This window comes from Manis pentadactyla, chromosome 13 (assembly GCF_030020395.1).
Source record: "Manis pentadactyla isolate mManPen7 chromosome 13, mManPen7.hap1, whole genome shotgun sequence".
Lineage (NCBI taxonomy): Eukaryota > Metazoa > Chordata > Mammalia > Pholidota > Manidae > Manis > Manis pentadactyla.
Genome location: NC_080031.1, coordinates 29,038,362 through 29,057,335, shown reverse-complemented (window position 1 = coordinate 29,057,335; position 18,974 = coordinate 29,038,362). Strand labels below are relative to the sequence as shown.

The 18,974-nt window shown below is 39.6% G+C and overlaps 1 protein-coding gene across 2 annotated transcripts; it reads right to left on the bottom strand.

Moving 5' to 3' along the window:
* Positions 1-677: 677 nt before the first annotated feature.
* MMP7 (matrix metallopeptidase 7) lies at positions 678-17,302 on the bottom strand. 2 transcript variants are annotated; one of them, XM_057490729.1, is made up of 6 exons: positions 17,115-17,296; positions 14,742-14,968; positions 14,508-14,656; positions 13,018-13,146; positions 11,304-11,465; positions 678-975 (listed from the first exon to the last, which is right to left on the bottom strand). In XM_057490729.1, exons 1-6 carry the CDS (start codon positions 17,220-17,222, stop codon positions 947-949), a joined length of 804 nt encoding a protein of 267 aa, XP_057346712.1. In that variant the 5' UTR covers positions 17,223-17,296; the 3' UTR covers positions 678-946. The 2 variants fall into 2 exon arrangements, with proteins under 2 accessions (XP_057346712.1, XP_057346713.1); XM_057490730.1 differs by lacking the exon at positions 13,018-13,146 and having other exon boundaries at positions 17,115-17,302.
* Positions 17,303-18,974: the final 1,672 nt, after the last annotated feature.

The following is an 18,974-nucleotide window of genomic DNA, read 5'->3' as shown; positions in this document are numbered from 1 at the left end:
AGAAACACACTAGTGAGTCTCTGTGCACGGACAGGGAGGGCTGTGTGATAGGCGACTGGAGTCTGGAGTCTGCAGAGGTAGGTGGCCAGTGAGAAATTGTGGACACTAGGATAGGTATTGGGTTTGAATGATGGGGATAATATTCAATTTTACTTTTGCTCAATTTCATTGTATGTGCAATGTAAAATCTCATGGTGCAAATCTTCAGCAAGGCAATAGTCTCATTAAAGCCTTGTAGGACTGGTTTGGAAAAAGTTTAAGAGGGTGAGACTGTTATCTGGGTTCGCCCGGGCAGAGGAAGGGAACACAGAGCAGGTGTGCAGGAGACAAGCAGTGAAATCAGGCCAGGGGTAGGAACCTCAAGTCAGAGGTGACTGTGAGTATGTAAATCCTTGGGAAGTCACATACATTTTGTGGGAAGAGTTGGACCTTCCAGAATAGTCACAGTGAAAGGTTGGGTCAAAAAAATAAAGAGAACTTGGTGTACCTTTGGGCTGCACCAATGTCAATAAAGGGTTGGAGCTCCCACCTTACCCACCTGGTGACAGTGTGTGAGGTGGAACTGAAGACCCAAGATAATGTGGTGGAATTTTTTTTTTTTTGGCTTGGTCTTTGTTTTCATTGCATAGTATGTTTTCTCTTGACATAGAAATAGTGCTCCCAAATAGAAATCATTTTACCATGGAATAAAAATTTTATTTGTGTATTTAACATTTATTAAATCTACCAAGTGCAAGTTGCTGAGGAGAGTCAAAGATCATAAGGACACAGTCATGGCACAAAGGAGCTCATCCCTAGAAGGGGAGAGAGACTTGTAGAAACCAACCACAACGTAAGGAAGGATGAAGTGCATGCTATGTGCAGTGCGGAAACTGTGCTCACTTATTCTGGTTGTGCAAAAATGATATTTAATCCAATGAATGAGTATGTGTTCTCCATGAGGTTTCTAAATTTTTTTTGTATTACTCTTCCTTCCTGTTAAGAGAGAAAATAAGAACATTCTGACATGTATAAAATACGTAAAACTGTCCTAAGACTATAAAAACACAAGAAATGTGGCAGTACGTACAATCTAGCATGCACCCAGCCCAGTTTTCTGTGCCAGGGACAAAGGTTCTGAAGAACAACTTCTGAAGGCTAAGAAGGCAGAATTGTATAGAGAGCAGGTGCTGAGGGCCAGATGTCTTTGCACCCTGTCCCTACCATTTCACCAGCAGTGTGGTCTTGGGTAAGTTAGTACTTGGTTTTTCTTAATGTTAGATTACCAAACTGTAAAATGAGGATACAATTCATAGATTGTTGGCTTAAATGAGTTAATGCACATGAAATGTTTGGCACACTGTAAGCATATGATGCCTTTTAACAATTACTTTTATTATTTGGAATAGAATATTGGGAATTTTACATCCATGAGTCTAATCACATTCTTCCAAATTCATACTTTTTGTTCATATAACTTTTTGGATTAATGAGATCCCTAAGTTTAAATCCCATATAATTAAATATTACTATTATTTGTCCAGAAGTCACCTCTTTTCAGCTTTGACTAGGGGTACCTCATGTTTACTACTTCAGGATTTAGTGCATCAGTCTGCCTTCTTCATGTTAAATCTAATTGGTCTGCCTCAGAATCTTTTTTAGTCCCTTTCTAATTTTCTTAAGGTTTTAAGATAATTATACATGCCATAGACTTCCAGAGTTCCATAGTTTTGTGTATAGGGAGGCACTACTTTCTGTGTTGGTGGTGGTAACTTTACCAAGGACTGTCAGTGTTCTGTGAACTGTTTTGACAGCAGCTCTTTGAGTGGCAACATTCAGGCACAGGTATTACCTGGTATTTTCCAAAACATGTTCTCTGACAAGCTATTCTGAGTGAGGGCTCAGTGTGTGCTCCATAAAACAGACTGTAATTTTGGAAGCACTGAGTTAAACAAGAGTTTGTCAGGTACTTTTAAAAATCCTATGTACCTGAAATACAGTAGTAGGTAGTGTTTCTTGAACCAATTTTCCACAGCATCCTTTTTTGCGAATTGTCTTGTAGGACTCATGTTCTTGGAACACAATTTGGGAAATGCTGACTGATAGTAAATTCTGGGTTCAACTGAGAGCTTAAATCTGTGATCCTATAGGAATAGTTTTCCCCTAAGGACGTTACTTTATTACGTGGGAGCACAGGCATCGCTCCTGTGACCAGTCAAAGACTTTTCAGGGATCCTTTTGCAGTGTATTCTTATCATTCTGACATTTTGCTGGAAAAGTTTACTTATATCTGTGGACTTAAGGATATCGTTCTGTATCCTCTTTTCCAAATTCTTTCTAAAAGCTTGCTAAGCAGAGTGGGGCGGAAGATGGCGGCGTGAGTAGAGCAGCGGAAATCTCCTCCCAAAACAACATATATCTATGAAAATATAACAAAGACAACCCTTCCTAGAATAAAGACCAGAGGACACAGGACAATATCCAGACCACATCCACACCTGAGAGAACCCAGCGCCTCGCGAAGGGGGTAAGATACAAGCCCCGGCCCCGCGGGAGCCAAGTGCCCCTCCCCCCAGCTCCCGGCGGGAGAAGAGCAGGCAGAGCGGGAGGGAGACGGAGCCCAGGGCTGCCGAACACCCAGCCCCAGCCATCCGGGCCAGAGTGCAGGGCCCTCGATACTGGGAAAACAGGGCAGCAAGAACAGTGAGCAGGCACTGGAGGCTGGGCGACAGAGGACATAAGAAAAGCGCGCGACCATTTTTTTTTTTTTTGCTTTTTTGCTGCTTTGTTTTGGCGAGCGCTTTTTGGAAGTCTTAAAGGGACAGGGACCCCAATATTAGGGAAACAGGGCAGAAAGACCGGTGAGCAGAGGCCTGAGGCTGGCACCGGAGAATAAAGAAAAACGAACGACCACCTTTTTTTTTTTAATTAAAAATTTTTTTTTTTTTTTTTAATTAAAAAAATTTTTTTTTCTTGTTTTTTTTTGTGGTCGTTGTTTTGTTTTGGCGGGTGCTTTTTGGAAGTCTTAAAGGGGCAGGGCGGGCCACTTAATCCAGAGGTAGGGAATCCGGGATCTCTGGGCACCCTAACCCCTGGGCTGCAGGGAGCAGGGAGGCCCCTTACGGAGATAAATAGCCTCCCAGCAGCTCCTGCTCCAACGCGACTCCACCATTTTGGAGTAGCTGCCCGAGCCAGGCCACGCCCACAGCAACACCGGAGATTAACTCCATAGCAGCCGGGCAGGAAGCAGAAACCCTGTCTGCGCGCAGCTGCGCAGCACAAGCCACTAGAGGCCGCTGTTCTCCCAGGAGAGGAGGGCCACAAACCAACAAGAAAGGAAGTCCTTCCAGCCGTCACTCGTCCCAGTTCTGCAGACTATTCCTATCACCATGAAAAGGCAAAGCTACAGGCAGACAAAGATCACAGAGACAACACCAGAGAAGGAGACAGACCTAACCAGTCTTCCTGACAAAGAATTCAAAATAAGAATCATAAACATGCTGACAGAGATGCAGAGAAATACGCAAGAAAAATGGGATGAAGTCCGGAAAGAGATCACAGATGCCAGAAAGGAGATCGCAGAAATGAAACAAACTCTGGAAGGGTTTATAAGCAGAATGGATAGAATGCAAGAGGCCATTGATGGAATTGAAATCAGAGAACAGGAACGCATGGAAGCTGACATAGAGAGAGACAAAAGGATCTCCAGGAATGAAACAATATTAAGAGAACTGTGTGACCAATCTAAAAGGAGCAATATCCGTATTATAGGGGTCCCAGAAGAAGAAGAGAGAGGCAAAGAGATGGAAAGTATCTTAGAAGAAATAATTGCTGAAAACTTCCCCACACTGGGGGAGGAAGTAATCAAACAGACCACGGAAATACACAGAACCCCCAACAGAAAGGATCCAAGAAGGGCAACACCAAGACACATAATAATTAAAATGGCAAAGATCAAGGACAAGGAAAGAGTGTTAAAGGCAGCTAGAGAGAAAAAGGTCACCTATAAAGGGAAACCCATCAGGCTAACGTCAGATTTCTCAACAGAAACCCTACAGGCCAGAAGAGAATGGCATGATATATTTAATACAATGAAACAGAAGGGCCTTGAACCAAGGATACTGTATCCAGCACGACTATCATTCAAATATGACGGTGGGATTAAACAATTCCCAGACAAACAAAAGCTGAGGGAATTTGCTTTCCACAAACCACCTCTACAGAACATCTTACAGGGACTGCTCTAGATGGGAGCACTCCTAGAAAGAGCACAGCACAAAACACCCAACATATGAAGAATCGAGGAGGAGGAACAAGAAGGGAGAGAAGAAAAGAATCTCCAGATAGTGTATATAACAGCTCAATAAGCGAGCTAAGTTAGGCAGTAAGATACTAAAGAGGCTAACCTTGAACCTTTGGTAACCACGAATTTAAAGCCTGCAATGGCAATAAGTACATATCTTTCAATAGTCACCCTAAATGTTAATGGGTTGAATGCACCAATCAAAAGACACAGAGTAACAGAATGGATAAAAAAGCAAGACCCATCTATATGCTGCTTACAAGAAACTCACCTCAAACCCAAAGACATGTACAGACTAAAAGTCAAGGGATGGAAAAACATATTTCAAGCAAACAACAGTGAGAAGAAAGCAGGGGTTGCAGTACTAATATCAGACAAAATAGACTTCAAAACAAAGAAAGTAACAAGAGATAAAGAAGGACACTACATAATGATAAAGGGCTCAGTCAAACAAGAGGATATAACCATTCTAAATATATATGCACCCAACACAGGAGCACCAGCATATGTGAAACAAATACTAACAGAACTAAAGGGGGATATAGACTGCAATGCAGTCATTCTAGGAGACTTCAACACACCACTCACCCCAAAGGATAGATCCACTGGGCAGAAAATAAGTAAGGACACGGAAGCACTGAACAACACAGTAGAGCAGATGGACCTAATAGACATCTATAGAACTCTACATCGAAAAGCAGCGGGATATACATTCTTCTCAAGTGCACATGGAACATTCTCCAGAATAGACCACATACTAGGCCACAAAAAGAGCCTCAGAAAATTCCAAAAGATTGAAATCCTACCAACCAACTTTTCAGACCACAAAGGCATAAAACTAGAAATAAACTGTACAAAGAAAGCAAAGAGGCTCACGAACACATGGAGGCTTAACAACACGCTCCTAAATAATCAATGGATCAATGACCAAATCAAAATGGAGATCCAGCAATATATGGAAACAAATGACAACAACAACACTAAGCCCCAACTTCTGTGGGACACAGCAAAAGCAGTCTTAAGAGGAAAGTATATAGCAATCCAAGCATATTTAAAAAAGGAAGAGCAATCCCAAATGAATGGTCTAATGTCACAATTATCGAAATTGGAAAAAGAAGAACAGATGAGGCCTAAGGTCAGCAGAAGGAGGGACATAATAAAGATCAGAGAAGAAATAAATAAAATTGAGAAGAATAAAACAATAGCAAAAATCAATGAAACCAAGAGCTGGTTCTTCGAGAAAATAAACAAAATAGATAAGCCTCTAGCCAGACTTATTAAGAAGAAAAGAGAGTCAACACAAATCAACAGTATCAGAAACGAGAAAGGAAAAATCACGACGGACCCCACGGAAATGCAAAGAATTATTGGAGAATACTATGAAAACCTATATGCTAACAAGCTGGGAAACCTAGGAGAAATGGACAACTTCCTAGAAAAATATAACCTTCCAAGATTGACCCAGGAAGAAACAGAAAATCTAAACAGACCAATTAGCAGCAACGAAATTGAAGAGGTAATCAAAAAACTACCAAAGAACAAAACCCCCGGGCCAGATGGATTTACCTTGGAATTTTATCAGACATACAGGGAAGACATAATACCCATTCTCCTTAAAGTTTTCCAAAAAATAGAGGAGGAGGGGATACTCCCAAACTCATTCTATGAAGCTAACATCACCCTAATACCAAAACCAGGCAAAGACCCCACCAAAAAAGAAAACTACAGACCAATATCCCTGATGAACGTAGATGCAAAAATACTCAACAAAATATTAGCAAACCGAATTCAAAAATACATCAAAAGGATCATACACCATGACCAAGTGGGATTCATTCCAGGGATGCAAGGATGGTACAACATTCGAAAGTCCATCAACATCATCCACCACATCAACAAAAAGAAAGACAAAAACCACATGATCATCTCCATAGATGCTGAAAAAGCATTTGACAAAGTTCAACATCTATTCATGTTAAAAACTCTCAGCAAAATGGGAATAGAGGGCAAGTACCTCAACATAATAAAGGCCATCTATGAAAAACCCACAGCCAACATTATATTGAACAGCGAGAAGCTGAAAGCATTTCCTCTGAGATCGGGAACTAGACAGGGATGCCCACTCTCTCCACTGTTATTTAACATAGTACTGGAGGTCCTAGCCACGGCAATCAGACAAAATAAAGAAATACAAGGAATCCAGATTGGTAAAGAAGAAGTTAAACTGTCACTATTTGCAGATGACATGATACTGTACATAAAAAACCCTAAAGACTCCACCCCAAAACTACTAGAACTGATATCGGAATACAGCAAAGTTGCAGGATACAAAATCAACACACAGAAATCTGTGGCTTTCCTATATACTAACAATGAACCAACAGAGAGAGAAATCAGGAAAACAACTCCATTCACAATTGCATCAAAAAAAATAAAATACCTAGGAATAAACCTAACCAAAGAAGTGAAAGACTTATACTCTGAAAACTACAAGTCACTCTTAAGAGAAATTAAAGGGGACACTAACAGATGGAAACTCATCCCATGCTCGTGGCTAGGAAGAATTAATATCGTTAAAATGGCCATCCTGCCCAAAGCAATATACAGATTTGATGCAATCCCTATGAAACTACCAGCAACATTCTTCAATGAACTGGAACAAATAATTCAAAAATTCATATGGAAACACCAAAGACCCCGAATAGCCAAAGCAATCCTGAGAAAGAAGAATAAAGTAGGGGGGATCTCACTCCCCAACTTCAAGCTCTACTATAAAGCCATAGTAATCAAGACAATTTGGTACTGGCACAAGAGCAGAGCCACAGACCAATGGAACAGACTAGAGAATCCAGACATTAACCCAGACATATATGGTCAATTAATATTTGATAAAGGAGCCATGGACATACAATGGCGAAATGACAGTCTCTTCAACAGGTGGTGCTGGCAAAACTGGACAGCTACATGTAGGAGAATGAAACTGGACCATTGTCTAACCCCATATACAAAAGTAAACTCAAAATGGATCAAAGACCTGAATGTAAGCCATGAAACCATTAAACTCTTGGAAGAAAACATAGGCACAAACCTCTTAGACATAAACATGAGTGACCTCTTCTTGAACATATCTCCCCGGGCAAGGAAAGCCACAGTAAAAATGAACAAGTGGGACTATATTAAGCTGAAAAGCTTCTGTACAGCAAAAGACACCATCAATAGAACAAGAAGGATCCCTACAGTATGGGAGAATATATTTGAAAATGACACATCCGATAAAGGCTTGACGTCCAGAATATATAAGGAGCTCTCACGCCTCAACAAACAAAAAACAAATAACCCAATTAAAAAATGGGCAGAGGAACTGAACAGACAGTTCTCCAAAAAAGAAATACAGATGGCCAACAGACACATGAAAAGATGCTCCACATCGCTAATTATCAGAGAAATGCAAATTAAAACTACAATGAGGTATCACCTCACACCAGTAAGGATGGCTGCCATCCAAAAGACAAACAACAACAAATGTTGGCGAGGCTGTGGAGAAAGGGGAACCCTCCTACACTGCTGGTGGGAATGTAAGTTAGTTCAACCATTGTGGAAAGCAGTATGGAGGTACATCAAAATGCTCAAAACAGACTTACCATTTGACCCAGGAATTCCACTCCTAGGAATTTACCCTAAGAATGCAGCAATCAAGTTTGAGAAAGACAGATGCACCGCTATGTTTATTGCAGCACTATTTACAATAGCCAAGAATTGGAAGCAACCTAAATGTCCATCAGTAGATGAATGGATAAAGAAGAGGTGGTACATATACACAATGGAATACTACTCAGCTATAAGAAAAGGGCAAATCCAATCATTTGCAGCAACATGGATGGAGCTGGAGGGTATTATGCTCAGTGAAACAAGCCAAGCGGAGAAAGAGAAATACCAAATGATTTCACTTATCTGTGGAATATAAGAACAAAGGAAAAACTGAAGGAACAAAACAGCAGCAGAATCACAGAACTCAAGAATGGACTAACAGGTACCAAAGGGAAAGGGACTGGGGAGGATGGGTGGGTAGGGAGGGATAAGGGGGGGAGAAGTAGGGGGGTATTAAGATTAACGTGCATGGGGGGGTAGGAGAAAAGGGAGGGCTGTACAACACAGAGAAGGCAAGTAGTGATTCTACAACATTTTGCTATGCTGAAGGACAGTGACTGTAAAGGGGTTTATAGGGGAGACCTGGTATAGGGGAGAGCCTAGTAAACATAATATTCGTCATGTAAGTGTAGATTAGTGATAGCAAAAAAAAAAAAAAAAAAAAAAGGGCAGTTCCTGTTTGGTAACCTCCAACGAGTTCTACACAAGGGTATAAAGGGCATATAAAAGTGTAGGCAAAGGGTCTGTTTGTGTTTATACAGAGGATCAAAGCCTAATTGGGCTACCCCGAAAATGAACTAAGATACGATATGAAAAAGAACTTCCAACATCTGCACCCTCTGGAAGACTCATGCCAGAAGATGATCATCAAAAAACCCCAACAAAGATCCACGCACTGCTACAGCTGTAGATGCACTCATCCCACCAGTTCCTGGACCTGCCATGGGAATGAGGAAGGAGATATCTAAGCTGGCCTGTGCATACAGTAAAACAACAAAATTGGACTGGATCTATACTGTTGGAACTCAACCAAGAATTTGGAGAAGTGCAAATTGTAGCGCTCCAAAGTCTTACAACTACAAACTATTTATTGTTAAAAGAACATATGGCATGTGAACAGTCCCCAGGAATGGGTTGTTTTAATTTGTCTGATTTCTCTCAGACTGTTCAAGTTCATTTGGACAATATCCACCATATCATAGATAAGTTTTCACAAATGCCTAAGGTGCCTAACTGGTTTTCTTGGTTTCACTGCAGATGGCTGGTAATTACAGATATGCTTTGGTTATGTAACTATACTCCTATTATGTTAATGTGTGTGTGCAATTTAAGTAGTAGCTTAAAACCTATACATGCTGAAGTTACTCTACAAGAAGATATATCAAAGAAATAATCAATCTTCCCATGTTTTCTTCCGCCTGCTACTTCTATAGCTTTTCTCCTTCCTTCCTAATTACAACCCTTAAATAGAATTCGTGCCTCATATCAAATTTACCGAGTATCATAATTCTTCCAAGTGGTAAAGATACCTCAAGACAAATGCTGGGCATAGAAGCCACAGGGCATAAATATGCAAAGAAGTAAAAAGCTAACTTTTTCAAACAATAAGGCTTCTCTCTCACTTACCAACTTCACATTTCCCTGTATGGCCCCGGAAGATGACTGGTTAGCCAGAGACGGGTAAGATTCCTCAAGGGAGGAACAACCTAAGACAGGCACAGTCGCAGGGGGGCCATCAGGTGAGAAATTGGGGATCAACAGAGGTGAGGCTTAGAACCTCACCCCCCCATTCTGAGAGAAATCTTCTGCATACGTGGATGTTTTATTGCCCTTGTCTAGCTTGGATTAACACATAGTCTACAGGCACACACCTGATCATCTACATGTGCTCTCTTACAACACTAAACTATGTTTTCTACCTTTATCTTGTATCTACCTACCACTTCAGCATTTTATTAAAAATAATAATAATAAAGAGAGAAATGTGGTATCCACATATAAATCAAGTATAAAAACCAAATCAGTATTCATATTTGAACTGACTGTTTATAGTTCATAATGCATGAGCAAAACCGAAAGTTTCTGTGATGACTGCCCTTGTACTGTTCACTATGTAACTTATTCATTATGTAAGAATTTGTTCTACATGTAAAAACTTGTTTGTTATGCCTCAGAAGATTGGAGACTGACAAAAATTAGGCTTGGGGTGGAATAATGATTGTGCATTGAGCATTGACTCCCCTATACAGAATTTTATTGTCGTTAACAAGCATTTGATCAATAAATATGAGAGATGCCCTCACAAAAAAAAAAAAAAAAAAAAAAAAAAGGACAGACTTCCAATGGTAAAATAAATAAGTAACCGGGATGTAATGTATAGCATAAGGAATATAGTCAAGATATTGTAACAGCCTGGTAGGGTGATAGCTGGAACCTAGAATTATGTATATAAATGTTCTACCACTGTGTTGTACACTTGAAACTCATGTAATGTAATACTGTGTGTCAACTACCCTTCAATAAAAAATAATTATTAAAAAAAAAAAAATAAATAAAAGCTTGCTAAGCAGTGGGTAGGCAAAGATCTCTGTGGTAGAAAGCATGAAATCATGCAGCTCTGGCTGGGAATCCTTGTTCAACAGCGATGACATGAGACTCGGCAGCCACCTGACCTGGGACAATTCATTTAGTTTCTTTGGAGATCACTTTTCTCATCTTTATCTAGAGACATGGCTTTTTATCCTTGTCCTTTGATTCCTTCCTCACATTGCTATTTCTGACTAACTTGATCAAGAAAATACGAATCAGCCTTATTCTCTCAGGTTGAATTTGGATTAAAAGAAAAAAGTGTAGATTGGGATGTGGGTATTCAGAAGCATCATGACCAGCAATTCTAAGCAGCTCTTGGCTATGATTAACTCCTTTCCCCACACGTAAATGTAAACAGGAAAAATTGCAAACAGGATCACTTTTAATCACTGAAGGCCAAATCCTTGCGAGTGCGCAGTTCAGGAGGTAGGTACCATGTTCCTCATCCAACCCTATGTGGGTGACTCTCCTAAAGTATTGGAATTGAGCAAGAAACAACAGTGAATAGCAGCTGGAAAAAGAAGAAAACCTTGATAGCGTCATTTTCATGGTTTCATCAAATGATACTATATTAGTGAAAACTTAAAATCAGTGTCCTCATAGTATAAAATTTCCTGGTTAAATTTTGAGTATCTAAGACCCCAAATTTCTTCCCTCAATAGGGTTTGAGATATAAGTTCTAGTTTGTTTTTCCAAGTTAATGTCCATTTCCCAGTCTTTTTTGTTCAAGCCTACCCTAAGAAGACAATGTGAAATCCTCCAAATTTGAAATCATAAACATTACCATATAATTTATGAATTCCTTTGATATCATCCTGTGAAAGTTTGAGATTCTTGGAATCTCCATTTTGGTAGGTTGGATACATCACGGCATTAGGATCAGATGAGTGACCCAGCCCCAAAGAATGGCCAAGTTCGTGAGCTGCAGCGTACAGGAAATCAATTCCTATAATTGAACAGTGACATACAGTAACTATAAAATAACTGTATAACTAATATAATATATAATAAAAATAATGTAACTATAAAACTACCCAATTCTCCAAATACTTTGTAGTTTACTTGTTTCTAGGTCTTCACAAGTGGGGAGGGTTTAGAAAGAGAATTGAGTTACTAGTGCTTTAATCCCATCACCACTTTTGCTGGTGTAAAAAATGTAATATTTTTCTATCTCTTTGCTTCTTATATAATCACTCAGACAGCAGTATTCTGCAGTGGAAAACAAAGGCTTTCAATGCATTAAGGCCGAGGTTTGAAATCCAGCTCTGCTACTTACTAGCTGGAGGACCCTGGACAAATTAGTTGATATGGCTAAGTCTCAGTTCCTCATTTGTTACAGATGATAATTCCTACCTTGTAGATTTCTCATAATAATTAGGAGTTTCCCAACATCGGGAAAATAATGGCTATTCAATAAATGATAGCAACTTTGAATATCAGGGGAAAGGAAGTTGAGTTAAGAAGGCCAAGGTGGAAAGGCAGGATCTCCAGGCAATGCTGCGTTTTGTTTTTGATGCATGTAATGGTGTTACATACACCCTGTTCTCTCCCTTAGACATACAGAAAGGCTTTGCAAACAAGGGGGAAGGTGTGAGACTATGAGTTTAAGGAGTGGTCAGAGTTGCAACTGTGGTGCATTAGACTGAAGGAAGTTGCCTGTAGTCTATCACGAGTGGGTAGAAAGGAGAATGGAAAAGACATGCACAATATGAAAGAGAGTGTCACCATTTTACAAAGCTTAGATATGGACAGCCAGGCATCATGGTGGTGGAAAAGTTTACTTACACATGAACTCCCATTGGCAAATATGAGTATTGATTTTCTTTCAGGGCAGTTAGTAGTTTTTTTTTTATTTTTTAAAAAATTGTCTCCAGTTAGGATTATTTACGCCAGGGCTTTTTTTCCATTAGTTTATTTCTTTGATGTGTCTATAATCTCTTACTTTGTAAGGCTATGAATCTAGTGTGGGTTCTTCCTGTACAATAATGAATAATCTCAGAATTGTATATTTCTTAAATATATGGCCTCTACTCCTCTTCCTCCTCCAATTAAAAAACTTATTTTTGGGGAATATAAAGAAAGAACTACAATCTACTGAATTATGAACATAGTCTAAGCACTGTGCTAAGGACTGTATAAGCATTATTTCATTTAATTGAAACAACAGTCCTGTGAGGTGGGAATTATTTATAGTCCCATTTCATAGATGATGAAACTGAAGCTCAGAGAAGTTAAATAACCTGACCAATGATGCATAGTGAGTAACTGGTAGACGTACATCAAATTGAACCCACTGTCGCTTGAGTCCATAGCCTGAGCTTCCATCTGCTGCATATGTAGCATTGTGATCTTATTAAATGAGATAACGTGTTTAAAGCACAGTGGTTGACAGCAGGGACTCACTAATTATTAATTAAAGCAATTTTCAAATCTAAACTGGTATAAGAAGCTCAGGATTTTAAGGGAACATGCAGTAAGAGAGTGGTAAGACGCTGTACCTATGCTGCTGCCATCAGTCCAGCGTTCATCCTCATCGAAATGGGCGTCTCCTCCCAGGCCTGGCCCAGGTGAAAATGCATGAGCCAGTGTGTTTCCTGGCCCATCAAAAGGGTAGAAGTCCCCATGAGCTGAAAGAAAATAGGAGGACTGCCCTTAGCGACTGAGTTTATCTCCAGTATTTGTATCTTTCAGTTGACATGACCATGGAGGCTGGAAAGAGCAGCCCAGCCAAGCAGTCAGCACCGTTAGCCAGCAACCAGCTGCGTGCACAGGGTGGGCTGGCTGGCTGTTTGCCACAGGAACTTTTCCTTTTACAGAACCACTGCTCACCACTGGTAAAACGCAGACTAAAAGCTGTCTGGGTGGGGACTTTAAGTACATTCACAACCAACTTACGGTGCTGTCAAAGTCACAGTTGATTACTGTGCTTGGCAGGATGGAGGCCCAATGGAGAATGAGGGTGAGTACTGCATTCAGCAAGTAACTTGTGTACCATTTAGTATAATTTTTCCTAAAAACCCAGCTTATTTGGGTGTATTACACAGTCTCTTGGAGAACCAGGCTCAAGGTGTCATAAATGGAACCTGATAGTGCTTTTATTTGTGATGTAGAGCTATTCATTTTCCACCTGGTATCAGGCAACATCCGGTTTGCCTAGTGCCATGATCAGTTCTTTCTATAACATTTTCTCTGGTGTTGTCAATATTGTGACTGAAGTTCAAATTGCAGCTAAATTCACAGCACCCAGGGAATTCAATATTCGAACAGAATAGGAAGAACAATATTTTTCTCTAAATCTCCAAACAGCAGTTCATATATATGGGCTATACCTCTTTAAGTCCTTTAATATGAAAGTTCTCTATTATCTACTTTCTTTCAACGTGGAAGGTGTTGGCAACAGGCCATAGGGGCTGTCTCACTTCCTGGAGACCACACCTAAGGCCTTTGGAAATCACTTCTCTTGGTTTTAGGTTGATGCTAGTTAGATATATTTTAAACTGTCCTGTGTATGTATGTGTATATATATATACACACACACACACACACACACACACACACACATGTATATACATATATTTCACTATATATGTATATTTTCATGCAACAAAACGGGGGTTTGCAAACTTTTCCTGTAAAGGGCTAGATAATAAGTAATTTAGGATTTGTGGGCTTGATGGTCTCTGTTACAGTTCCTGAAGTCTGCCATTGTAGCCCCAAGCAGTCACAGACAATAGGTAAATGAAGGATGCTGGCTGTGTTCTAATAAATATTTATTTACAAAGGCAGATGGTGGGGCAGATTTGGCTCTCTGTCATAGCTTGCCGTCCTTTACTATAAAAAGTTGTTCTAAATTAATGAACTGGAAAAGTGCAGCAACAATGATACACACACACATCATTAAATATTTTAAATCCTGGAGAGAAGAGGACGCTGATATATACCACAAGCAAAACAGCAGGCACGATTAGCCTACAGGAATCTTCCTTACCTCCTCTTGCAAAGCCGATCATGATATCAGCAGTTCCTGTTCTAACCTTCTTGAAGCTCAGTGGGATCTCTTTGCTCCATAGCTGGAAGGCCTTTGCCACTAACTGGTTCACTATGAGAGGTGACAAGTCTTGAGTATATGATACGACCCTGGTAGCAAATGAAAAAATGATGTTTGACCTGTTAGAAAAAGGGCTTTACTGTTTTTGCCAAAATGAATCAAGGTAAAACTAACCTGTAAGTGACTACTTTGGAAGTCCATTTTGGGCTACCTGGGAATAGGGAGTATTCTGCCACATCTGGCACTCCACATCTGGGCTTCTGCATTATTTCTATGATGTGGGAGTTTAATATTCCAGTTATAGGGAGGCGAAAGAATTTTTCCATCTCCTTAAGTCTGGCTTCTAAACTGTCGGCCTCCTTTGTTTTTGAGTCAGTTGGATAAAATCTCCTGAGGTAGTCCTATTGGAAAGAGAATAATTGACCTGCAATTCTTGCTTTTTGTCTTCTTTTTATATCTCAGAAGTCGGCACATCTTTGCTTCTGAATCCTGTAGTTTGGAGACAGAATAGTCACATAGTCCCCAAGTATGATAAATGTGCATTAATGAGGAGAAAATTTAATATGATAATGAAGCATTGTCACTGCATATCATGAGCAAAGAAAAGAGTTCCCTCATTTCTCTTTCATCCCATTAAATGTTTTGAGGAGAAACCCACTGTACACTTTATAAAACATAGTCCAGTGCTCTTTCTGCTGTTAAATGTCTAGTAAACCCCACTTCATGAAGCTGCAGGATAAAACATTTCTCCCAGGTGTATTCAATGCACAATTGGTTCCCTAGGAATTTCTTTAAGGACCCTAGTGTCTGTGTATGAGGATGACAGTCTGGCAGCCTAAATAGGAAGAAAATACAAAGAGAATGAAACAACAATAGTGGGAGCCTCACAAGAACTTTTATTAAGTACTTACTAGTGGCAGGGAGTGTACCTGGAGCTTCACATCCTTATCTCATTTAAACCTCATAACCGCCCTGTGAGGCAGGTGCATCATGATTCCTACTTTACTTATGAAGAACCACAGCTCAGAGAAGTGAAATAACTTGCCCAAGTTCACCCCATGAGTAACTGAAGGAGCCAGTTTTTGAATTTGTGTTCTGATCCCAAAGCCCATTCCATTAGAAAAATGTAGAGGCCTCTATGTAGCTCATGATGTTATTGAAATGATTCAAACATTGGCTCACTCATTTGCAGTGTAATTTGGAGTAGGTGGAGAGACTCACTTGTCTCAGACCCCCTCCAGAGTATGCACTTTATGTAAGTAACTTTAGTAATACTGTGCTCTCTCTTCCTGTTACCAATGATCGTGTTTCATTCAATACAACAAATACTAATTATTCATCTGTGACAGTTAGGACTTAATCCCTTATTGAAAACCACATAACTCATTTTATCCCTTCCAGAGCTACAGGCTTTACAAAGACACCCTTTGGGAGAAATCTCTCTGCTTCTTTCCTGCCTTCCATTAAACCTAGCTAACCTCCCTCTATATTATTAGCAACCTACCCTCTAAGTAAAGGGACACAGGACTCATGCAGGTATATTCCTTCTGGGGTCTCCATTAGAAGCAGCCATTTGAAACTGCTGTCTTGGAGGTAAAGAGCAAGTCAAATGTGTAATTTGATAAGTAATATCATATGGTTCAATCTAACATACTGCTTTTAAAAAATCAAAGTTAATGTAAAATAAAAATGGACTTATTGTATTTAAAGCTTAAGTATATACACAATACTCAGGAGTAAACTTCCCACTATTTTACCAAATAATAATTCTGTACATTTATTAGTCTTCTTGTTAAGTAATATATTGGAAAGAATATGACTTTCAAACCAGAAAAACTTGTCTTTGATCCCCATCTCTACCATCAACAAGTATGTGCATCAAGTCAACATTTGTTTATTCTTTTTCCTAGAATGCAGCTGAGGATTCAATGACATAATGTATATGAAGAGCTCCATAATCTGTAATTGTTACATACATAATAGTTGGTATTGTTACTACCTCATTTATTCACTAGAATACTCCTGTGAGGAGAAAGCACATAGTACTATTATTTCCATTGGACACAGAAGTTCATGCCTTGCCCTTCATTATCAGCTTGTAAGTGGGAGAGCTACAACTTCTACACTTGTTTTCTGATTTTGAGTCTCGCTCTTAAAAGGCAACATTCTGCTCTTTATGAAAAGAATTAGAAGTTACGATAAATAATAATAATAATTAACAAATTCAATTTACTGTGCATGAACAATATTTCAGGTACTGCTAAGTGTTTCATTCCTTCCCTCCCCAGTTTGGTTCATACCATTATAATCTCCAACTTTCAAGTCAAAAAAGCTCAGAGTCCATTGACATTCCTATGTTCACTACATAGTGAGTGGGGGAGTTGGAGTTTGAACCAGTTTAGGTAGGCACTAAAGCCTGCTCTCATTAGTTACTTGATAAAAACATGTATTGCTTCTGTAATCACAAAAATTGCCAAAATTGAAAACCATACTTCCTAATGCTGATGGGAAGACCCTGGAGTCCCAGGTGAATGGGCAGCGACATACCTGAGCCTGTTCCCACTGCAGCTCACTCATGCCTTCTGCCTCCCGGGGACGCGGTGGGGCCAGGCTGCCGGGCAGCAGGCACAGAGCCCACAGCTCAGCCAGCCGCATAGCTGCTGTGTAAAGAGGATTGGTCTCAAATCTACGGTTGATTTGGTTCTTTCTGCCAGAAGGTGGAGAGATTTATATAGCTTCTCATCCCTGAATGTGGAAATAGGTGACTCACTAGAGTGTTTTCTTTCTTTTTAGTATCTACAGAACTTTGAAGTGTGTGTTATTTTTCATTAATGACAACGAGGAAGTATTATATTCTCATTGGCAGGAAGCACACAATGTATTTGTCTTTCAAAGAATTCCCATCCCCCACCCCCCGTCTGCTGCATAAATTTAATCCATGAGAAAACACATTTCATTTACCAGAATCAAATTGCTACTCAGACATGCCTTATCAATTTAAAATTTTGGGGTGCCTCATTCAGGAATATTGTACCACATATTTTAAAACAAACAAAAAAATTGAAATGCATAGAAAAGTGCATAAAACATACAAATAATCAAATAATTAGTAAGTAAACATTCTGTCACCAAAGTCAAGAAACAGAACACCTCTGACATACTGTGGCAGGACCCCTCATAGAAGAGAATGACGGCAAGAGGTGTAGGTGGAGACGCTGGGCTGCTACTGGGTCTGTGGTCACCAGGGAGCCTGTGCTCCATCCCTCACCGTCCAGGTACTTGGTGGAGTGCAGAGGATTCCCTTCTGCAAGTTTCCTTTTAGTCAGATTATTTCTTCTCACAGTGGTCAACATTACTCTGAATTCCTCTTGAATTACATGAGAAAGCATCACACAGTTTTTCAAGCCTGGGCTTGACTGTTCATCTCCCAGACTTACCATGCTTCACAATCTGTAGTTTCAGGTTTCTCCAAAGCCAGACCTTGGACTTGGAAACTACTTTATTCATCTTTCCCTTCCAATCACCCAGACTCTGGCTGCTAACCAGCCCCTGGTAGGGCTGGTTTAGTCCTTGATATACATAATGGTCATTCTACGTATAGCAAGTAAGGACCCATAATCTAGACATTCTAGCCTGATTACTTCATTTTTACCAAAGATGACATTGCAGCCAAGATGACAGATTAAGTTATTTCCTTGAGGTCATACAGCTAGTTAATAGTAGTCATGACTCCCAGTCCAGGGCTTTTCCTATCACAACACATTCATTTGGTTGTTATACTATACATTTCTTGGGAGAGTGTCATCTTTGACATCACGGCAGACACCCCAAATATGGTGTAGTTTAAAATTTTAACTATTCAGATATCTTCTAAATCATCTGGTAATTGGCTGTTGTGTGTTAGCAAAGGCAAAAATTCCAGCTCAATTCATTAAATAGATGCTTTAATTCTGTGTGGTCACAGTTCAACTATATTTGAAGACCTGGTATCTTTAATCAGTGTCTGGAGTATAACAGGTGTATAGTAAATGTTTATAGAATAAATATTTATGGACTTGGATCAGCTAATACATGTTTTATGAGACTTTCCTTGATCTTTGCATTGAAATAAAACTTAAAGGCATTCCCTGGATTTTATATTTTATATTTCTGATTATCTTTAGTGATTCAAAGAGCATTAAATATTACATTGAAATGAATTTTAGTAGCCCTCTTAATATTCATTCTTGGATAGGGAGAAAGTAGTCTTTTTTTGTTCTGTTCTTCTAAATTACAATAGTGAAGAAATGAATGAATGAGTGAGATCACGCCCCAGTCCCTTTGGAAGCTTATGCTCACTGGTGGGGATATAGAGAGGTCAATACTCTTAAAACAATGTGACAAATGCTTACAATAACATAACATTAC